Below are 25,260 nucleotides of genomic sequence, written 5' to 3' on the forward strand. Positions count from 1 at the left end.
ATCCCTTTTGATTTTTGGGATAACCTATAAATATGCATTTTGTAGCTTGAGCAGCTAATTTATCATGGTCAGGGCCAAGTTTGTGTACAAAACAAACACATCCAAATATTTTTGGTGAGAAAGAAAAGAGTGGGGCATTAGGTTTTAGGATATGTAATGGAATTTGATCACCCACAGAAGACGAAGGCATGCGGTTGATCAGATAGCAAGCAGTGGTAATCACATCACCCCAGTATAACGCAGGAACATTGGATTGAATCATAATGGTCCTGGCAACATCAAGCAGGTGCCGATGTTTTCGCTCAGCCACCCCATTTTATTGAGATGAATAGGCACAGAAAGTTTGGGGTTGGATGCCATGATCTTGGTAAAATTGTAACAGACCTTTTGATTTAAACTCGAGGGCATTATCAGTGCGAATAATCTTGACAATAGATTTAAACTGAGTTTTTATTTCAAGAATTAAGGATTTGATAATACTTGGAACTTCAGATCGTTCCTGTATTAAAAACACCCATGACAACTTAGAGAAATCATCAACAATAACTAGATAGTATCGACACTGAGTCCTAGTAGGAATCTTACTAGGACCCCATACATCTGCATGAAGAAGTTCAAAGACTTTTTACTAGACTGACTCTGACTCGAAGGGAACGAACTTCGATGATGCTTGCCCAGCTGACATGCTTCACACTGAAAGGATGTGGTGGAAGGAATCTGAGGAAAGACCGAACGAAGCTTTGACAATGAAGGATGACCAAGACGACGATGCCACTGAACAAGACTGAATGAATGTTCCACTGCAGCATGAACAATACCCATTGGATGATGTAGGTAGTAAACTCCATTTTCTTCATAGTCTCCACCAATCTTCTTCCCCGTCAGCAAATCCTGAAAATGACAACCCATCGGATCAAATATTACTCTACAGTTTTGTTCTTTTATAAGGCAACTAACAGAGAGTAAACTTTGAGGAAATTTTGGAGCATGAAGAACATTTTGCAACTGTAACGAGGAGGATATAAAAATATTTCCCTCACCAACAACCGGGGAGGAGCTCCCATCGGCTAATGAGACTCCAAGCTGAGCATTACTATCCTTTAGATCTGAAAAAACAAGTGAATTTCCACACAAATGTCTGGATGCACCAGAGTCAATAATCCACTTACTGTCAGTCGGATGAAGATGATTTCCGGTTGAATAGGCAACCCCAGCTACAGGAGGGGTGGAACTCAAAGGACGAATAGCTATCAGCTCATCATATTCGGCACGACTGAGGGTGATACTACTGTCACTTGCAGAGATATTTTTCTGTGCCTTTGTTGCCTCGAAAGTAGTAACATTTGCTTTAGGGGCATATGACTTTGATGAAGAAGAGGTTGGTCGGCCATGCTTATCCCAGCAACGATCTTCTAAATGTCCATATTTTCCACAAAATGTACATTGAAGCTTTCCTCTGCCTCTCATACCTCGTCCACGACCTCTTCCTCTGATGTTCTGAAGATTTCCACGCCCATAACCAGATGAGACAACTAGAGCAGATGACTGAGTCATATGCTGAGATTGTGGAAGAGAGATCGCAAGTCTACTCAGACGATTATATGCCTCAGCAAGAGTAGGTACATCTGAGCCAGTCAACATTTGGACTTTTGCAACAAAGAATTCTGAAGATAAACCTGTAAGAAACCGAGCAACCATAGTTTGTTGTTGATGATCCTTTTGTTTCGAACAACAGAGGGGTCTACGAGCATTAAGTCTTTCAAAAGCAGCTTTGACGGAGGCATAGTACTGGGCCAAGGTTTGATCTCTCTGCTGTAAATTATATATTTCCTGTTCAACTTGTAGGATACGACTCACATTAGTCTCTTGTGAGTACGTATCTCGAAGATTGTCCCACATCTGTTTGGCTGTATTATAGTAAATTAAACCATCTGCAATATGGGGTTCGACACTATTCATAATCCATGCCATAACTATGTCATTATCTTCATCCCAGGTAACATATTTTCCCACTTTTTCAGTGGGTTCGTCTTCCAACAAGATATGTGTTGAAAGAAGCACCAAACCCTAGGTAGAGAGAGAGATAGAGGGAAAGATAGAAGAGAGAGAGAGAGAGTGAGAGGGAGAGACGACTACACAGAGAAAACACTATCATCTTAATCATTAGGGCTTCTCTCTATGTTAAATAGAGAGAGGCTAAAAAGACTAATTACATCTAAGCCCTTTATGAAAAAATAATTTCAAATAGCCTCTAATATAAAAAGACTTAACTTAAAACCACCTATTCTCAACAATATAAACTTAAAACTTAAAACCTCTTAATCTCAACACTCCCCCTCAAGCTGGAGCATAGATATCAATCATGCTCAGCTTGTCACAACATTTTGAGAAATTAGGTCTCGCCAGGGCTTTGGTAAAAACATCCGCTACTTGATCTTCGGAAGATACATGATCGGTGCAGATAAACCCAGCTTGAACCAGGTCACGAACATAGTGACAGTCAACTTCAATATGTTTAGTCCTTTTATGAAACACTGGGTTGTTGGCGATATATGTAGCAGCCCTATTGTCACACATCATCAACATAGGAAGGGATACTTTCTCCTGAAGCTCGGTCAAGACTGATTTTACCCACATAATCTCAGCTGCAGTCTGGGCCATTGCTCGGTATTCAGATTCAGCACTCGACCTGGCTACAACGGTTTGTTTCTTACTCCTCCAGGTAACAAGATTTCCTCCCACAAACACACAAAATCCAGATGTTGACTTCCTATCTTCGACAGATCCTGCGTAATTTGCGTCAGTGTAGGCAACCACATCCAACGATGGATTTCGTTTAAACAACAGACCTTTACCAGGAGATGACTTTAAATAGCGAAGAACCATCATAGCTGCATCCCAGTGAACTTTTGTAGATTTGTCCATGAACTGACTGATTTTACTCACGGCTAATGAAATGTCAGGTCTAGTAACAGTCACATATAGCAACTTACCCACAAAGGATCTAAAGCTGACACTATCCACATAGTCAGACTTCTCATCGAACATGTGAGTTTTGGGATCCATTGGAATATTAGCTGGCTTAGTTCCTAGCATTCCAGTCTCTTTTGATAAGTCCAACACATACTTTCTTTGAGACAACACTAAGCCCTCTTTGTTTCTTGCAATCTCGATACCCAGAAAATATCGAAGGTGACCAAGATCTTTAGTAACAAAGTGCTTCTGAAGATGATCTTTTGTTGCAGAAATATCTTGGGCACTGCTCACTGTTAATATGATGTCATCGACATATACCACCATAACAACAATTCGAGTATTGGTTTTCTTGATAAACAAGGAATGATCTGAAGCTGACTTGACAAATCCAAAGCTCGACATTACCTCAAATAATTTATGAAACCATGCCCACGGACTCTGCTTCAGGCCATAAATAACCTTCTTCAACTTGCACACCTTCTGACACTCCCCCTGAACCTCGAACCCTGGAGGTTGTTGCATGTAGACAGTTTCATGCAGATCCCCATACAAAAAGGAATTCTTGACATCCAACTGAAACAAGGGCCATCCATGGTGCACAACAACAGAAAGAACGAGACGAATAGTGCCAAGATGAGCAACTGGGGAGAAAGTTTCAAAAAAGTCAACCCCATAAGTCTGAGTGTAGCCTTTTGCAACCAACCGGGCTTTGTACCGTTCAATCGACCCATCTGAGTTATACTTAATGCTATATACCCATTTGCAGCCTACAATATCTGCATCTATGGGAGGATCAACCAAGTCCCAAGTGCCTCGAGACCATAGGGCATCCATCTCATCACGCATAGCCTGCATCCAGTTGGAGTCGACTAGAGCTTGACTGTGATGAAGCGGAACAGAAGAGGCAGACAGAGCAGAAATAAAATTCTTCATAGATGCCCCAAGATTAGCTTCTGATACAAATTGCGTGATGGGGTAAAAAGTGCACTGTCTCTTTCCCTTGCGCAGAGCAATGGGAAGATCAACATCAGATGTAGGGGCAACAATTTGCTCATAAATACTTACCTGAGGAGAAGGAGGTGATGGCGGCATGGAGGTAGGAGGCACCCTGTGCGTGTATACTATGGGAGGGTTTCGGAAGCGAGACACACCTGACACTGGAACCAAGGACTGAGGAGGAAGCGACTCTAACAGAAAGGGAGGAATCGACAGAGGAAGGATATCACCAAGGCTCTCTTGTAGTCTGGGAGTAGTACTTGAAAAATAAGGAATAGACTCAAAGAAGGTAACGTCCGCACTAACATACTCTTTATGAGATATAGGGTCGTAGCAACGATATCCTTTTTGGTTCTTAGGATACTCAAGGAAAACACATTTAATAGACTGCGCAGCAAGTTTATCTCGATCCGGACCCAGCTTATGCACAAAACACACATCCAAAAACTTTAGGGGGGATATGGAAGAGAGGAGCCTCTGGATGGAGAATTTGAATAGGGATCTGGTCTTCTACAGAGCTTGACGGCATGCGATTTATCAGAAAACCGGCTGTCAGAACCGCATCGCCCCAGTATGAATATGGCATATTGGATTGAATCATAAGGCACCGAGCAACATTAAGGATTTGTCTATGTTTCCTCTCAGCCACCCCATTTTGCTGGGAGGTATGGGGGCATGCAAATTGAGGTTGAATCCCATTACCAGAATAGAATTGAAGTAAGTCTTTGGATTTGAACTCAAGAGCATTATCAGTACAAACAATTTTAACACACATCAAATCGAGTTTTTATCTCGGCAATTAAAGATTTAAGAATGACAGGACCTTGAGATCGATCTTTTAACAGGAACACCCACGATAACCTTGAGAAGTCATCAACAATAACTAGATAATAATGACACTGAGACCTATTCGGAATCCTACTCGGACCCCACACATCGACATGAAGAAGATCAAACAATCCTTGACTTAACGGACTCTGACTAGTGGGGAAAGAGCTTCGACAATGTTTTCCCAATTGACATGTTTCACACTGAAAAGAAACTGAGGGAGGTATATGAGGAATGACACGACGAAGTTTTGTCACTGGAAGGTGACCCAAACGATGATGCCACAATAGAGGACTTGAGGATGATGTACCAGCAGAATAGGCCGAAACTTCTGGTTGGTGTAGGTAATACAGACCACCTTCCTCATAGCCGCCACCAATCTTTCTCCCCGTCAGCAAGTCTTGAAAGGTGCACCCCATAGGATAAAAAATCACTCTACAATTCAAATCTTTTGTCATTCGACTGACGGATAGTAAATTCTGTGGAAACGAAGGAGCATGAAGAACATGCGACAATTGAAGAATAGGAGTAATAGACATGCTTCCCTGCCCTACAATTGAGGAAGAATTACCATCAGCAAGACGTACCCCTTTTTGAACAGTCACAAGTTTTAAACCCAAAAAATTACTCGAATTTCTGCACAAGTGACCAGAGGCTCCAGAATCAATGATCTACCTATCACCTTGACCAGATAGGCCATCACCTGCCGAGCACACAACCTCCGCAACAGAAGACTTCGAAGTGGATGATCGTAAAGCAAGGAACTCGTCATATTCAACCTTGCTAAGTGTTACATAATCATTGGAGGAATCTGCATCTGATTTAACCACTTGAGCCATAATGTAAACTAATTGGCTAGATTCACAAAATCAAGGAGCAACCACACGCGCACACCCACAATCAACTACGAACCCGACTATATTAAGTTTTGATTTCACCAATGAAATTTGAGAAAAACGACTTGCTACTATTCAGATCCAAACTTAATTTTTTTTTAAAGAAACTTGACCAGCACCTTCCACCTCAACTGCGGATGGCTATTGGTTGCAAATCAAGATCACACATCCAACACGATAAAGATGTGTCTGGTTTTCAGACTATCACACATCAGTTTTCCGCGACTACACAATTTTCCACACCAGAGATAAAATCTGGACAGGCTTCAAGCGACACAGGGAATAGCGTGTGTTATCATCACACATCAGCCACTAAGACAACCAGTAGCAGAACTCAACACAGAATCCCTCGACAAAAAAAATTCCCACAAACAAAATATTTTCCCACACTGCAGGGAATCACACCTGCTGCTTCAAAAAAAAATTCCTGCAATAAGTTAACATGCTGCTTTCACAGCACACACTTTCCAGCCAAACAGATCACGACACAGCAGGGAACACGGCTGCTAATATTCATCTTCTAAAATCTAACAACAAAATAGAATCTGAGACGAACTCAACACTCAGATTCACGACCAACTATAGTATGAGCACGTAGAAACTAGAAATCACGACACCTGCTCACCAAATAGAATCTGAGATAAACTCACCATCCAGATTCACAACTAGCGATAACTTGAGCACGCAGAAACATAGGCCTTCAAAGAACTCAGCAACAATACAGTGCAGGAACCACGATACTCCCAACCATATACTCACATAAACCATGACAATAAACGAACTCGGCAACAATACAGTGCAGGAAATTACAGCTTCACGGCAGAGATAAACACAACAAGGAATCACGGCAGGGGATCACGACATCAGAGCAGAAAATTAGGGCAGAAAACCACGACAATAAAAACTCGGCAACTGGGAATCTCAAAAAGAAACGAGGAGCTACCAGAACTGCAGGGGGACACGCATCCTGCTTCCTTAGATCTGATGACAGATCTCCAGATCTGTTATCAGATCTTACACAGAAACCTAACCAGCTGACCTTATTAACAGAAGCTTTTTGATCACGCTCCCACGATAGTTTGATCACGATCAATCACGCTCCCACGATCGATGGCTTTGATACCATGTTGAAAGAAGCACCAAACCCTAGGTAGAGAGAGAGTGAGAGTGAGAGGGAGAGACAGCTGCACAGAGAAAACACTATCATCTTAATCATTAGGGCTTCTCTCTATGTTAAATAGAGAGAGGCTAAAAAGACTAATTACATCTAAGCCCTTTATGAAAAAATAATTTCAAATAGCCTCTAATATAAAAAGACTTAACTTAAAACCACCTATTCTCAACAATATAAACTTAAAACTTAAAACCTCTTAATCTCAACAATATGTTTTCTGCGATGTCCAGATACCGACATCATAAAAGTTCTGGACCACCTGGCATAGTTAGTTTCATTCAACCTTAAAGACGAGCCATACGAAAAGGGATTGACAAATGCCTTATACTCTCCAATATTTTCCAATTTGGAATCACATTTCGAAGTTTCAGCCATACTTCTGTTTCAGCAAAAAAAAACTGGACAGACTCCAATCAACACAGGAAAAAACGTGTGTTACACTCACACACCAACCAATATGACAATCAGCAGCTGTTCACACACAAAAAAAACCACGACAGTAAGGGATAGCAGCCCACAACACGAGTACTTTCCCAGCACAGCAGGAAATCTAGCCTGCAGTTTCCACGACAGTAGTGAACAACAGCCCACAAACATGAAAAATAGTTTAAATTTTTTTTTCCAGCACATCAGTGAATCACGGCCAACATAACTCTGCATATGCAGAACCTGTTTTTTTTTTTCAGCACATCAGCGAATCACGACCAACATAACTCTGCATACGCAGAACTTATTTTTCAGCACATCAGCGAAGCACAACCAACATACCTCTGCATACGCAGACCCTGAATCATAACAGAGGTTGCTCCCTAGACATATACAACTTGACAGTCAGTCATTTTCCAATCACTAGCAACACCACTACGAGTGTGATTGCTGTTTCTCCCAAAAACCAGGAAGTCACGACATGAAATCACGAAACAGAAAAAAAATCGTGGCCCAAACATCAGGGAATCACGGCTTAAATAAGACTCGGCACCAGGGAGTCACGGCAAGGCAAACATTCAGCACCAGGGAATGAAATAAGGCTCGAAAACAGAGAATCATGACAGGAACTCACAGCAAGAAAAAAACTCGGCAACAACAAGCATCCACGACCAGCAACACGCCCAGATCTGTCATCAGATCTTAAAAAAAAATTAATCGCTGACCTGATTGGAAAGATATTTTCGTTGGATCGTAGTTTGATCACGATCGATCACGATCCCACGATCGATTGTGCTTTGATACCATGTAGAAAGATGCACCGAACCCTAGGTAGAGAGAGAGAGAGAGAGAGAGAAAGAGAGAGAGAGAGAGAGAGAGAGAGAGAGAGAGAGAGAGAGAGACGGCTGCACAGGGAGAGAAAACTCGTTAACCTATTATTAGGGCCTCTCTCTATGTTAAATAGAGAGAGGCTTAAAAGAATAATTACAACTAAGCCCATTATGAAAACATAATTTCAAATAGCATCTAATATGAAAAAACTTCACTTAAAACCACCTATTCTCAACATTTAACATGGTATTAGAGCAGCGGCGACAACCCTGGGCATAAAGGTGTCTTCATCAGGAACGCGAAAGGATCTGCACCTTTTGGCCACGATCTACCCTCTGCGACCCTGCGCCTCTCTGTCTGTTACGTCTGATGCGAAAGGATCTGCCTCTGGAAGTCGACCTTGTGCCTCTCTGTTACACCTGCTACCCTCTGCGACCCTGTGCCTCTCTGTCTGTTACGTCTGACGCAAAAGGATCTGCACCTTTTGGCCACGATCTGCCTCTGGAAGTCGACCCTGCGCCTCTCTGTTACGCTTGCTACCCTCTGCGACAGATACTGGAATCTGTCTATCACGACTACTTCTTTTCTACTTCAGACGAGTTCACAAAAGCCGAGTCCTTCAACCGAGTATTATCCGAGTCCAGTCGAGCCCGGCGAGTTGCAGATTCCCAACAAAAAAAAAGGCGAGTTTCTTCAGCCGATCCCAAAGGCCAAGTCCTTCTCTAAACAAATCTCATCTTCTTCAACTGGGCCGAAGAGCCGACTTCCTTCAATCATCTTCTTCAGTCGAGCCCAAAAAGGTGAGTTCCTTTAGCCGAACCCAAAAGCCAAGTTTTTCTCTAAACAGGTCGAGTTTCCTATTTTTTTTCTTTCTCTTCTTATCTTATCTCACAACTTGTTTTTGTTGTGAAAAGTCTAATATTCTAATATCAGAAAAATTGAGTTCCCTGGTTTTACCTGTCTGTCCACCTTGTTTTACCTGTCACACCTGCCTTATTCTCGTTCATTTTACCTGTCAGAGATCTACCATTTTCGTCTTCCATTCATTTTCTGTAAAGTTTTTTTTTACACCTATAAATACATTTATCTTGTCGTGACATTGTTTTTCTCTGTGCCGATTTCTGCCAACTGTGTCAATTTATGTTCAACCACTAGTGTCATTATGTAGCATCATTCTGTCAAAAAAAAACTGTCAACAAGTCTACAAATGGATACTTCAGTCAATTCAGGCCTTTCTTCCAGTTTCCTGAGGCTGCTAGTTTCGGAAAAGCTAACTACAAACAACTATCTGACTTGGACAAGGCAAATTGTTCCCTTTATTCGTAGTCAAGATCTTTCAGGTCACTTGGATGGCTTGCCTTCAAAATTTATCACAATCGAAGCCAAAGAGGATGGAGGATTGCCGAATATTATTCGCAACCCTGCATTTGTTACTTGGATGAAGCGTGATCAGGCCCTCGTCGCGTACATCACTTCCATATTGTCACAAGAAGTATTGATTTCCATTCCTGATGATTGCACATCTAAAGTTTTGTGGGAGGCTTTAGCTCAGACCTACTCTCAGATATCAGAGGCTAAAGTGTTGTTTCTTAAACGAGAATTTCAGATGTTGAAAAAGGGGGCAATGAGCATTATTGAATTCTTAAATCAAGTCAAAAGCATCACAAATCAATTAGCCATGGTTGGGTATCCAGTGTCAGATAAAGAAAAGGTGCAGCAGACACTGAATGGTCTGGGATCAGAGTATCATGTTCTTGTTACCTCTTTGTTATGCTTACCTACGTTGCTCAGTTTTGAAGAATTACGTGCCAAACTTTTTCAGTACGAGATGACTCTGAAAAGCATGTCTGATGCTTCAGCAGGGCAATCCTCTACTCATGAGGTGCTTGCCACAGGAATGATAGCTGATCATACACGAGGAGGACGTGACAGAGGTAGGGGAACTCCCATCCAAGGTGGACGTGGGTTACTACCTACACCAAATTCCGCAATTAGTTTTTCAAAGAATGTTCCCACATGCTACCAGTGTAACAAACAAGGTCATATCAAAGCCAACTGTTGGTTCAACCCACAAAATCGGAATAGAACGCAAAACAATAGAAATACTACTACATCAGGAATGACAGGTACATTTCGGGTCAGTGATGATGCTAAGGATCTTCTCTTATCTGCCATGACCAACTTGAATCTGAAACAGTATGATGATGGAATATGGTATGTTGACTCTGGGGCAGCAGCTCATGTCACTGGCAATGCAGGTAAGTTCTCTACTTTGACTCCTTATTTTGGTAAATTTAACATTGTAACTGGAGATGGGACTCACCACCCTATTTCAAACATAGGCAACGTCCTCATTCCTTTGTCTGAGTCATCTATTCCTTTATCTGATGTTGTTCATGCACCAAATATAAAAAAAAAAATATTGTCTCTGTTTCTAAGCTTGTTGACTCTACCAATTCATCTATGAAATTTACTCCTACTTCTGTCTTTGTCAAGGATCTTCAAACGAAGGAGATGTTCGCTAAAGGAGAGCGACGTGGAAACATGTATGTCTTCAATGAAGATCCAGCCTTCAGTGTCCTGAAGCCCAAGTCTGACCATATCTCTAAAAACGTCCTAAGTATATCCAAATGTAATAAGCCAGATCTCTGACATTCTCGTCTTGGTCATTGTAATCAAGTCTTTATTGAAAAGTTAGTGTCCAATGGTTTTCTTTTAGAGTTTTTTCACCTTCATTGAAGGATAAAATGTGTCTCAGTTGTCAGGTCTGCAAAAGTCATGTACTTCCTTTTCATCAAATAAATAAAAGAGCCTCCATGCCCTTTGAGATAATATGTACTGATGTTTGGGGCCCAGCCCCCAATCCTTCCTTTTATGGAAGCAAATATTATGTATCTTTTATTGACAGTTTCTCTCGTTTTACCTGGATATTCTTTATGAAACACAAATCAGAGGTTTTTCTTATTTTCTGCCACTTTCATGCCTATGTTAAAACTCAATTCTCCCAAAATATTCAAATTCTCCAATGCGATGGAGGTGGTGAGTATTCCTCCAAAGAAATTTTAGATTTTCTCCAAGATAATGGGATACATCATAGAGTTTCTTGCCTGTACACTCCACAACAAAATGGAATAGCCGAACATAAACACAGACATATTGTGGAAAGTGCAATGAGCATGATGCATGATTGTAACTTGCCCATTAGTCTTTGGACATAAACTTTTCACACTGCCACTCATGTGATAAATCGTCTCCCTTTGACTATCCTTGAAAATCAGTCCCCCTATTATGTTCTCTTCGGTGTTAATCCTGATTATGATGAGTTACAAGTTTTTGGATGCACATGTTATGTACACATTGATAAATCCATGCGAACTAAATTTCAGGACAAAGCCTCTATATGCCAATTTGTAGGCTATGCAGGTGAACACAAAGGTTACAGGTGTTATGACCCTGCCAATAAGAAGATCAGAATTTCCAGAAATGTTGTTTTTGATTAAAATAGTTTTCTGAAAAATAAAGTAAATCACAATCATGAACATGATGACGCAACTGATAATTGGTATGATCCATGGCTCAGTGCTGAACTTATTTCACATGCTGCTGAACATACCACTTTGGCTCCTGAAAGCATCCATGATGAGACGGTTTCAGATAAGATATCGGGAACAAAATGTCTGAGATACAAAGGAAATGTCTATACCAGAAGACCTAGAGAGCAAATAGACGCACCTATTGAAGAACACGTGGCATTGTCCAGCAACAGAGAGGCACCAAGAAGATCAGGCAAAATAAGGCACCCTATTGAAAAATGAGTGAGTTATGATAACTTCTCTATGGATTTTCAGGTCTTTCTATCCAAGATTAAAAAACATGAGTCACTTGGGTTTTGTCAAGTTGTTCAATCTAACAAATGGATTGAAGCAATGAATGAGGAGATTGAGACACTTCATGAATGTTAAACATGGGAAATAGTTGGGCGTCCCCCAAACAAAAATGTTGTTGGCTCGAAATGGGTGTATAAGATTAAGTATAAACCAGACGGTAGCATTGAACGATACAAGGCATGTCTTGTTGCCAAAAGATTCACTCAAGAATACAGTCAAGATTATGATGAGACTTTCAGCCCAGTGGTGAAAATGGGAACTATTCGTATTATCCTTGGCCTGACCATTGAACATGGGTGGACCCTTAGTCAGCTTGATGTTAAGAATGCATTCCTTCATGGGAATTTAAAAGAAGAGGTCTACATGGAGCAACCTCAAGGTTATGCAGAGGGAGACCCAAAAGAGTATGTATGTAAATTGACCAGAGCACTGTATGGTTTAAAGCAAGCCTCCAGGTCATGGTTTGAAAGCTTCTCCTTAGAGATTCAGAACCACGGTTTCATTCGTTCCCAACTAGATCATTCTTTATTCATATATAGGGATGAAGCCTCTATGGTTTTCTTACTTATATATGTTGATGATATAGTGATCACTGGTAATGCTCCAGACCATATTCAACGAATTAAAGCTTTACTAAGTATGCGATTCAAGATGAAAGATCTTGGAGAACTGAGATATTTTCTTGGTGTAGTGGTTGACAGACAGGATGAAAAAATGTCATTGACTCAACACAAATACACTCTTGATCTTCTGACCAAAGCAGGAATGACAGATTGCAAACCTGTGCCTACACCCAGTGTTGTTAATAAAAAACTCAGTATATGTGATGGTGATTTATATCCTGATGCAAGCAAGTATCACAGTTTAGTGGGCATGTTACAATACCTTACCTTTACTAGACCAGACATTGCATATTCTGTAAATCAAATATCTCAGTTCATGCATCAACCAAAGACTGGTCACATGGATGCCATCAAACGTATTCTTCGCTATCTAAAATGCACGGTAGGTGATGGACTCACTTATGTACAATCTTCATGGATAGCACCGAAACATGATATATTGGCTTATATTGATGCAGACTGGGCAGAGGATCCAGATGAGAGGAGGTCTGTTTCAGGATACCGTGTTTTCATTGGAAGCAATCTTATCTCATGGAGTAGTAGAAAACAGAAAGCTGTGGCAAGATCCAGCACAGAAGCAGAATATAGATCTATGACAGCTACCACAGCAGAAGTGACCTGGATTAGACATCTACTTACATAGATGGGAGAGAGTATCTCAAGTTCAACTCTCATGTGTGATAATAGAAGTGCTATACAAATTGCATTCAATCCCATCCATCACAGTCGGACCAAGCATATTGAGATTGACTAGCATTTCATCAGACAAAAGGTAGCAAACAAAGAGATTGAACCGGTTTATGTGTCTTCAGAAGACCAAGTTGCCGATATGTTCACAAAAGGTCTCACAAGTAACCGTTTTTGGTATCTGAAGAACAAGTTGCACATGGTTCACTCCCATGCACAACTTGAGGGAGGGTATTAGAACATGGATCGGATCGGATATGGATCCATATGGTTCACGTGTATATAATGTAATACACATTACTAACAGAAGGCAGTCTTGTCTATGTAAAAGTCTTGTAAAACCTATTTAACTTAATGATGTTTAGTGCAGCCACTAAGAAAGAATAGTGGCTGCCGATTCCCAACAGAGAAAAGAAAATTCGAGCTCTCTCTCTCTCTCCCTCTCCTCTTCCTTTCTCGATTTTGTAGGGGTTTTAACACTAACAATATACAAACTTGATACAAGAAGCATGAAAAGTGATTTCATTCATAATGAATAATAAAATACATAAAAGAAATAAATACATAAGGGCCTCACTACAATACACTAAAACACACACAAAAAAACTAAAGCTACCCATCACTCTCTCACTTTACAAAGCACCCACCCACCCCTATTTATAGAGAAGAAAGAGAGGAAGAATAGAGGAAGAGAGGAGAGAAAGTGCCCTCTCAAGTAAGAGGGTGGGACCTCCCAACGGCTAGAATTCTAGCCGTTGGGAGCAAGTCAACTTGTTTATATTATATATATATATCTTTATATATATAGGATACATTAATCTTAACAATTATAGATCAAGTTAGACACGTAAGGTGTGCATGAGTGGCTGTGTTTACAGAGTCATGGCATGTTTACTATTTGTGTTGATGTCATGTTTGTGTTTGGTACTCTTTCAACCTTGTCAAGAAGGCATGTTTTTAGCTGTCTGGAGAGGAATTAAAGTTTAACTTCTTGACTTTTTATTACACTAGTTATATCATAGTCGTCAACATATCTTTAATGCTATTGTCATGGTTTGTTGTTTGCCTGAGTGATTTTCCTTTCTATTTTTTTTCGGAATTTTAGGTGCCAGAAGGACTTGAAATGTGTGTTCGCCTAATGTTGCCTGGAGAGGTTGCTCTTGTCACTTGTCCCCCAGATTATGCATATGATAAATTTAAGAGGTGCCATGTTTCTGTGAATTGCTTTAAAGAATCACATCATTCTTAATTATCAAGAGAATAGGTGAAAATTTATGATATATCTAGTTAGTGAATTTCCTATATGTATTTCTCATGAACAGACCAGATAACGTGCCTCAAGGAGCTCATGTTCAATGGGAGATTGAGATGCTCAATTTCGAGAAGCCAAAGGTGATTAATGCGAATATATTTTGTATTATTCACTTATTTCATGTGGTGCAAAATGTGCAATTGTATTTTCTTCACTGGGCGGATAAACTTTTCACTTGTTTCAGATAATGATGTTTAGTAATCATTTGAGTCTAGTAGGTGGATCTCTGTATCATATCATCATTGCAAAATTCATGTCTTAAGGCATAAAAAACATGCTTCACCTATTAGACACTACCTTAGGGCTTTGAGGCAATCTAAAATGGTGCTTAGGGTTAGAGACAAGGTCATACCTTGCCACAAGTTGCTGGCTTGTGGCTTCAATATGAATCCAGAACCATACTCAGTATGGTTAAAGTCTTTATTCACCCTTTATTTAAATGTCAAAAGCTTAAAATAAAGCACAATTAAACAAGCAGCTTTCCTTTTTTACCTTTTCTTTTTTAATCCTCATGTACTGTTGATGCCCCCTTGAAAGTATGGCTTTTATTGAGAAGCAAAGGGGGTTCATGTCAAAAAGAGAAATTCTTGTAAAAGATTGATCTTTGATTGTTCAGGGATCATTTCTCACCAGAGAATGTAATGTTCTGGCAGGCGCATGCTTCCCTGTCTATCAATCTATATTTATCTATTCAAACAAAGACACACATGTCACGAAATAGCACGGATCCCGATGCACTTCAAAAAGAGCTCCAAGAGTTGAAACAGTATGTATTTGGACAAGATCATAACAACAAAGGTGAAGCATATTGAATATGAATGAATATCTTCATTAATAAAGAACACAAATAAAATATAAAAAAAAATTACATAAATTTCTCACTATAAAACTTTCAAAAAACACAAAAAATACCTAATACTACCCATCACTTTCTCACCTTACAAAACACACACCCATCCCAATTTATAGAGAAAAGAAGAGGAAAAATAGAGGAAAGAAAGGATAGAGAGAGTCCTCTCTAGCCGTTGGTCCAACGGCTAGAAATGCTAACGGTTGGGCTAAGTTCCCAATGACTAGAAGTCAACTTACTTAATATATATATTATATATAAATATATATTTATATATAATATATATATATAATATATATATATATATATATATATATATATATATATATATATACAAAGGGTACATTAATCTTAACACCCCCCTCAAACTTAAAGTGACTCACTTGTAAGTTTGCAAATACAAACAAAGAACCCATTACATAAAAAAATTTCATTTGACTTCATTAAGTTTTTTCGTTCTTTGCTTCCTTAAAGTGGTGCTCTTGATCTTCAAACATGAAGTCAACTTACTTAATATATATATATATATATATTATATATAAATATATATTTATATATAATATATATATATATAAATATAAATATAAATATAAAAAAATATATATATATATACACAAAGGGTACATTAATCTTAACACCCCCCTCAAACTTAAAGTGACTCACTTGTAAGTTTGCAAATACAAACAAAGAACCCATTACATAAAAAAATTTCATTTGACTTCATTAAGTTTTTTCGTTCTTTGCTTCCTTAAAGTGGTGCTCTTGATCTTCAAACATGAAGTCAACTTACTTAATATATATATTATATATAAATATATATTTATATATATAATATATATATATATATAAATATAAATATAAATATAAAAAAATATATATATATATACACAAAGGGTACATTAATCTTAACACCCCCCTCAAACTTAAAGTGACTCACTTGTAAGTTTGCAAATACAAACAAAGAACCCATTACATAAAAAAATTTCATATATATGTGCGTATATATATATATATATATATATATATATATATATATATATATATATATATATATATATATATATATATATATACAAAGGGTACATTAATCTTAACACCCCCCTCAAACTTAAAGTGACTCACTTGTAAGTTTGCAAATACAAACAAAGAACCCATTACATAAAAAAATTTCATTTGCCTTCATTAAGTTTTTTCGTTCTTTGCTTCCTTAAAGTGGTGCTCTTGATCTTCAAACATGTGCTTTATTATACAAAGGGGCTTTAAGATCTTCAATATCATCAATGCTTGAGAACTTTTAAATAGAGCTAACAACACATTCCAACTATACATGTCTATATAAGAAAATTTCATAAAATATATTATGGAAAGAGGATGGCCAAACACCAAAAATACAATATATATATATATATATATATATATATATATATATATATATATATATATATATATAATAAGACAATTTAACAATTTTTAAAAAATATTTAAGGGAAAAAATCATTAATTTTTTAAACACAATAGCCATTGAGAGACTCACTTCAAATAACAAAATCATAGTTCTTAATTTATAAGAGAACATAATTGCATATTATCAAAAAGAGAAATGTATGCACAAAATATCTCAAGGATAAACTCATAACTCATTAATTACTTTAAACATTCATGATAACATTCATTATTCAATACACACATATATTTATCACATTAATGCATAATAGACCTGAAATATGATTTTTTCAAGAAATCATTAATACCACGAAGAAATAACCCACAAAAGAGTTTAAATCTCAAAATATTTTTACACAACAGAAGATACAAAAAATGATTTCCATCACTTAATTAAGAGAAGTCAAATGCACAAAGATCAATTATATCTTTGTAAGCAATGCGGGACATGCAACTAAAGAAGACACTTATGAACCAATTTTAAGAGATAATAATAAACAAAATTTCAAGAGCACATGTTTAGAAACAAGCAGAAATACAAAAAAAAAGGATCCGTATGATAATCCTCACAAATACAATAGGAATGCATAAGCACCAGTTTACCAACAGGTAATACGAACTGAGAACAATCTCAAGAACAATCAGATGCACACAATAGCGACTATGGGCATATACATAAGATATTTTACTAACGAAATTTATAAACTTATGCAAATTATGCAAAACAACCAATCATGGAGTAACTCATGCAATTAAAGCATATATAATGCAAAATATATGAAAACATTTCAATAACCATTTCTCATAAAAGAGCAAATGAGTTTAGGAAAATTACGAAGAGATTATAATGAATGAATTTTACAAATCAAAACACTAGTTTGACCATCATAAGAAAATCACCTCACTAGACCTCCAAACCTCAAAATTTAAGTGTATCAACTATTAGAACAAGAGCAAAATTACAAATGTCAGCAACAATCATCTGTATGACCATGCACAAGCAATATAGGTCTCCCTGACAATACAAATTAAGAGATCAATCACAAATGTTAGCAATAATTGTAAAACCATGCCCTCGAGACACTGGAGGTTGTTTCTATTGCGGAAAGATGAGGCATTTCGCCAGAGTTTGTCGCAAGAAGGAAGCAGATCTGAAGAAGCGAACCGCGAAGGAAGGTCAGCAACAACAACCCAAGCTGCCTCACTAGTAGCAATGAGAGTAGTGAACCGTGTTTATTTTCATCATGACGGGTTAGGTAGAGAATTAGCGAATAGACACTTTAATAAGTTTGGGTAAGACTTCTTATTTTTCAGTACGGATCTTGTCAAGTAAAAGTTTATCCCTGAAATTACGTATGAATTTTGTCCAACCTAAATCCTTATTATTATGATGCTTATGTAGGTAAATGACACGTTACGCCTACAACTGATTAGTTCTTGGGTAGTTGACTTGTTACGCCTACAAATGATTAACTTTTAGGCGGTTGACTTATACACCTACAAATCATTAGTTAGACTATTTAGAGGAATGACACCTCATGACTACAAACACTTAGTTTCTGCTGATACATCATGCCTACCTAGCTGTGTTGCAAGGGGTTGCATTATGATTGTTTGTGAGAATATATCATACCTATATAGCAGGATTGATGAATATCATATTTGACTAAAATGTCTTGAAGATTCATGCGTGTGTTTCACGCTGAAGTGGTTGAATGCGATGTGATTTGATGTAAAAAAAAATTGAATGCATATGATGGTGCAATGATTTGAATGTCTTAGATGCATATATGACTTGAATCCTGTGTGCATAACTTGAACTGCGTAGAAGTTACGTATCTTGATTTTTAAGTTGATTCTTAATATATACATGATCACATTGTATAAAACTCATGCTCTGAGGTTAGATTTGGATAATGCAATGCTCCTGGTGGCTATGATATAATGCATAGGATAATATGCTTTTATACGATATGATCGAAATGCCACGTGATCTGAGATTTTGAAATGCATGTGACCTCAAATTTTGAAAGTATGCGATATATGTTTAAGTTCAATAGTAAACTATGATTCATGGAACCTTATTGGTGAATGTGTGATTTTTGATTTATATACCATATGATATGAAGCGATGATGCATATTGATGATATATATATACTTTTGCCCATTATGGGTGGCTATCGACCTTGTGAGTGGTCGTTTGTTTTGATGCATGTATCATTGATTTTGGTACCTGTTGAGGACCTTGTCTGCAAAAGATTCTCTGCGAGGTCATGTATGATCAAGATCATGTAATCCGACTAGAATGGTGAATCTTTGTGAGGAAGTACACTGTCCAAGATCGGGTAGCCGCAAAGACGGCGAATTCCTGTGAGGAAGTATATTTGTCTAAGACCAGGTAAACCATCTAGGGCGGTAATTCCTTGTGAGGTCGTACATTTCCCAGACCAGGTGATCCGGCGTGGAACTTGTAGATTTTGATTTCGTAGAGAATTATGGTGTGTTATGATGCTCTTCTGAGAGCATTTGATATAGCCGATTATGAATCTTTAAATTTGGCTTTCTGTTGTAGCATGATTATATACTGGTGTTAGATTAGAGAATCAGATCCTTACTAATTCTAGATCTTGATGCGAGGATATGTTTTTGTCCATTTTAAGAATGATAACTTAAGCGAAGATAGGACAACGGGCCGCGCAAGGCCTTGAGATTTGGGGATAAGTTGAGGCTATTCCAGACAAGAGTCGGTTAGAAATAGCAAAGGCAACGAACGACAACCTGATTATGATAAAGTACAGGGACCTGTTCAAGAAACAAAAGTTTCGTAAGAAAAAAAAATATATATACATATATATATATATATATATATATATATATATATATATATATATATATAAATAGTTTATTCAATTGAAACCTTTCTCAAGAACTCATTATGAGTTGTCTTGAATACTTTAAAAGCATACGTGTTTGAGATCACTCACACATATGGTGCGTCTTCATTAACAACGATTAACTAAGAACCAGATTGTTGCAGATAATCTTTAAATAGATATTTCGCGGACGAAATTCTTTTAAGAGGGGTAGGATGTAAAACCCACGTAAAAAAAAAAATTTATCGGACCCGAGCCGGGTCGGGACCCGACCCGGGCCCATTATCGGTAGGGTTTTAAAACCCGACACAGAGGGAGGATTTGTTTAAAAACAAATCCTCTCCCCTATGCGCCGCACCTCACCCGCGCCGCTCCACCCCTCGGCAGGTTGAGGAAACCCCTTGAGGGTTTCCTCGTTTATCGCCCCTCCCCGAACTCTTTAAGAGCGTTGCAGGAGGGGAGGATCGATACACCACCCCCCTCCTCGTTCCCTACGGGCGACAACCTCGCCGGCAGCCCCGACCGACTCCTCCCCTCGCTCCTTCTCTTGTATGCCTGCCGACGCCTCCTCCTGCTAGTCCGATAGCCGCCGCCGCTACGACCACCTTCGGCGACCTCGAAAGGTATACCTTTTTCCCCTTCTCCTCCCCCTCTTCTAATCCCTCCCCTGTGGGCTATCGGATGACCGACGGAAGATCGGTCGTCCCCCTGTCCCACCTCCTCTCTCTGCTGTTTCGTCGGGAGGCCGGCATGAGGCCGATGGCCCCTGTCGTGCCCTCCCTCTTTTCCCTTTCCTTGAGGACTTGTCAGGAGGCCGACAGGCGGCGCACGGCCCCTGTCGTGCCCTCCCACTTCCTCTGTGCCTACCTGTAGGGTGGTAGAGGGGGGGGGGGGGGATGGTCCTTGCCATGCCCTTTCCCCCTCGTTCGCCATTGTTCTGTTGGCAGGGGCCCCTGCCAATCATCGGTTCGTCAGGCAGGGGCCGAGGCTCCTGCCATCCTTTGTATGGTCAGGCAGGGGCCGAGGCCCCTGCCGTTGGTTGTTTTGTCAGGCAAGGGTCGAGGCCCTTGCCATTGGGTGTTTGTCAGGCAGGGGCCAAGGCCCTTGCCATTCATTGCTTTCGTCAGGCAGGGGCCGAGGCCACTGCCGTTTGTTGTTTTGGCAGGGGCCGTTGCCCCTGCCATTCGCTACTCCGTCTCCTTTGGGGTTTTTTGCCATAGGGTAGCACCCTCCTGCCTCAGATCATTCTTCTTGCAGGGGGCGATGTCCCTGCCTCTGTTTGGGTTTCCCTGCCTTTGTGGCAGTTCTCCAGCAGGGGGCTTGCCCCAGTTCTGCCTCGACCTTTCCTTTCTACAGGAGGGCACAACTCCTGTCTTGCAATGGCTTGTTCGTCAGGGAGCCCTATCTCTTTACGCCCCTTGGTTGTTCCAGCAGGGGCTGGAGCCTTGCCCCTCTTGTTTCTTTTATAAAATGCTAACTATTCTTTTTCACAGCTTGTGCAACACATCACGCTTGCCCCCATATCCTAAGTCGGCATCACCCACGCTCGGAGACGATCACCACCGCACAACTCCCTAAGGTAGGGTAAAGTCGCACAAAGGGCAATTGATGAACCTAATTAAGTTAAAATAATTAAGATGTCCATGCTGGATGTACTTAGATTTATATTGCTTCTGCGTTGCATATTTTCTTGTCTGCATATTTATGAGTTGGGGTATGGTTGTACTTTTCGAGTATTAATTTGTGTATTTGCTTATGTGGTTGAAGGTGGTTTCGTACTTTTTGCAATACTTATGCCCTTAATTGCTTGCATATATACTTGCCTGTACGTTCCTATGGGTCGATATACAATTTCATTCTTCGATTATTATTTTGCGGAGTTGTTTATGGGTTTGAGTTGTGGTTTCGTACTTCTTGAAATACCTATGCCCTTGTTTGGTTGCATATATTTTTGCCTGCGTGTTTCTTTTGAGTGAGGTACGAATTCGTGTCTCATGTATTACTTATGACCTTATGTGTTTGCCTATCTAAGTGGCCAAGGTTTGATTTTGGTACCTCGTGTATTACTTATGTGCTTTTCTCTTGATGTGCGGCATCGCAAGTCGAGAGTTGCTTGTTGTCATGTTATAACCTGCATATGCTCACACTCATGGTAAATATTTACTTACATAAATGTAGTCTTGTGCCTAACTTGATTTCAGTTGTTTTCAAAACACTAGAAGTTGCGCTTGAGCGCTATAGTTCTTTTAAAGAGGGTTTCCTTCTGCAAACCCAGTGCTCTTCAAAATGCACAACTTTTGCAAAGTTAAGTTTTAAGTCCTGTCGGATTGCGAAGTCATATTTGGGCCCTCCCAAGTCCACACGATTGGGAGAAATGTTTTATAACCTTGATTCAAGTTGCGACTCAATTTAAATAACCTCAATTGGGGGCAGGTGTAATAACCTCAATTTTTGATATTTTATTTGTTTAAGAATATGGGTATTTTTCTAATTTTGGGCCTCAGATCCGTTACCATAATCGGATCCATAAAAGAATCCGTAACTAACCCACCAATGGGGGTGTTAAATTTTGCTTATAATATTAATTATTAATTAAATAAATGATTAATAGTATTTATAAGAAAGAAAAAAAAATATAAATTTTAGTATATAGGGTCGGACCCACAATTGGATCCATGGATCCAACTAAGGATCCGACATTCATGGGCGAAACCGGGTCCATTATTAAAATGGACCCAGCGTCGTGGGTCATGGGCTCGGACCCGGACCCGACCCTCTCGATTATTAAGGGGGAAAGTTGGGTTTTATTAAGGCAACCCGATAAGGGTTGCCCGATAAAACCCTAGCAGAAACAAAAAGGGGGCGCAGGGGGGTTACGCAGAGCGTAACGACCCCGCGCCCATCTCGGCAGAGGAGGGGGAGTTTGGGCCGATAAAAGCAGTGGAGGGGAGGGGTTTTCCCTCTTCACTCAGTCCCTCATCTCTCTCTCTCTCGGTCTGTGTGCGTGCGCCGGAGGCAGGGAGGTCGCCGACAAGTTTTTGGCCACCAGCCACCACAGGCCACGACAAGCAACCTCGGTCACGGCAGCCGCGTGGAGCGACACCAGCAGCTCGACCTTCGCGTCTCCAGCCTTCGATCGCCGGAAAAACTTCAGGAAAATAGGTACGGGTCTTCTTGGAATCGAGGTGAGGAATCGAACATGGGTTCGATTCCCTGTGTGGGTTTGAGGGGAGGCTCCATTGAAATTCGGTAGTGGGGATTTTTGTGAATCCCACATGGGAAAACCCCAAATATTGGATTTGGGGGTTTCGGTTGGCATGAATAAAGGAGGGGGAGGAGGTTATGAGGGTTGACAGAAACCCTAATCAATCGGATTTGGAGGGGGATTTGGAGGGGGCTGCCATGATTGATTTTTTTTTTTTTTGGGTTTTCGATTTTGGAACCGATAACTCGAATCTAGGTTGTTTTTTTTTGAAGTTCTATTGTCGTATCCCTGCTGAGTATGTTGATCTTTGATGTTTAGCAAGAGCATGTGTTCCCTGACGAATACAGTCAAACTGACATTTTTTATTTCAAGTCTGTTTCTATAACCGCATGAAATTTTTTGTACTTTTGTTGGAAATCTTGATTTCTGATTCCCATTTACTTTTACTGCTTTCATTTGGGGTAGTGTAATCTTGGAATAATTGTATGACCTTGGATCGGGTGTGAATGTCCACTGTTAGTCTATTTTTGATTTTTCTGTTTCATGTTCTTAAGTCATGCTGATTCCTATCGGTACTCATCTGAATAACAAATATTTGATTTTGCTTGAGTCGTTTTCTTTTTGCCTTGATGTTAAACCTGAATATGCATCTATATAGTTTAGCCCAACAATATGGATTTAACCAGAATGGGCACTGAAAAGTTTGAAGGATTGTGACTGCTGCGAATAATATATAGTCACATCTATAGGGGTTTGTGTTGAGTAGTTTGCTGGGTTGTACATGCTGCTAATGTTGGGTTTTGATTGGTTGAAATTCTCATTTCCATTTGGATCTCTTTTGTTGTGGTATTTTAGGTGTTTAGTTTATATGCAGAACAATGCCCTGTCTTGCTTTGATAATTAGTTATAAAGGATCCATATCACATGATGCACTTCACTTCCTAAAAGGGTGCATACAATTGAAGAATGACTTGCTTTTGCTGACCTATAGTGAACAAAGAAAAAGGGACTATGCAATGTTTTAGATCAGAATTAAAGTCAGTATTTGTTCCAACTGACTATGTATGTATATATTGTTAGAAAGTGGCTTTGAATACATTAGGTTCAATAATGAACCCATACATGCACATGAAGTGCGAATAAACCCATTAAAGGGAACAACATAAGCACATAATGTGCTAACACATAAACCCACACAAGGGGCAAAAATATGACTTAAAGTCATAAGTTGAATATTATTGAAAGAAAGGAAGAAGAGGGGAAAAACCCCTTACAATGGAGCAAGAGCTCCTCAAAATCTCAAAGAAATACAAGGGGGAGACCCCTATTTATAACACAAGAGAGGAGCCACAAAGGGGGCTCCCAAAGGAGTCGTTGGGAGCCCCCAACGACTCTTTGGGGAGCCTCCCTAGGTGGCGCAAACCCAAAAAAAATAGAAAAATAAAAAAGAAAAAATAAAATAAAATTACAAACATATTTCGAATGGAATATGCGTAAAACTGGAAATGTCTAAACTACCCCTATGCCTATAAATAGAAAAATATATATTTTATATATATAATTAGGATAATACATATGCATATATACAATATATGAATATGTATTATCCTTTATATATATAAAATATATATAATATTACAAAGGTTGAATGATAAATTTTAACACCCCCCCTCAAACTTTGCGTGGGGGAACGAAAAGATTGAAGAAAGCAAGAGGAAGAATCTCAAGGCTTCAAGAGCCTTTAGTCCGAATGCCATTGAAAATGTAAATGTCTTCCTCCAACGGCTTTAACGATGAGCACCTTCCATGATCTATCCAAGGTACTTCATTTTCCACTTATCTTCAAGATCCTGTGGAACAACAACAAAGAACAAGTAAAAAATATCTTTGCACTTTACTCAAATGAAACTTTCCTAACAAGGTGCAAAATTATATTTATGCAAGATCACATGATAAAATAATTACTTTAGCATGAGGAGAATTTAGAAAAAAGAAGATTTCAAAATCATATATCATGTTAAATGGTAAGCGGAAGCAAATTATGCGGAAATGAATTGCAAGAATGCATAATTCATTCATAAGGTCCAACATTGGACAAACATAACCCCATAATGGGGAATAACACAATGGTCCCCTAAGGGACACCATAGTAAGCCTACGAAGATGCATAAGTTACATATGCTTTATTGAATGAGATCCTAAAAAGCCATAAAGAGCCTATGCATATATTATCATGAAATGTATTAATACTT

At 39.3% G+C, this 25,260-nt stretch overlaps 1 protein-coding gene across 3 annotated transcripts in view; it reads left to right on the forward strand.

The window, feature by feature from the left end:
- The window catches only part of LOC149821431 (peptidyl-prolyl cis-trans isomerase PASTICCINO1-like), a 172,885-nt gene that overhangs the window by 63,288 nt on the left and 84,337 nt on the right, over positions 1-25,260 (forward strand). For all 3 annotated transcript variants that reach the window (XM_089983129.1, XM_089983130.1, XM_089983131.1), the window contains 2 exons: positions 14,430-14,527; positions 14,647-14,716. In XM_089983129.1, the coding sequence (XP_089839255.1) occupies positions 14,430-14,527; positions 14,647-14,716 (168 nt within the window). The remainder of the gene's footprint in view (positions 1-14,429; positions 14,528-14,646; positions 14,717-25,260) is intronic.

Source organism: Nuphar pumila, chromosome 12 (genome assembly GCF_984573655.1).
Source record: "Nuphar pumila chromosome 12, dmNupPumi1.hap1.1, whole genome shotgun sequence".
Lineage (NCBI taxonomy): Eukaryota > Viridiplantae > Streptophyta > Magnoliopsida > Nymphaeales > Nymphaeaceae > Nuphar > Nuphar pumila.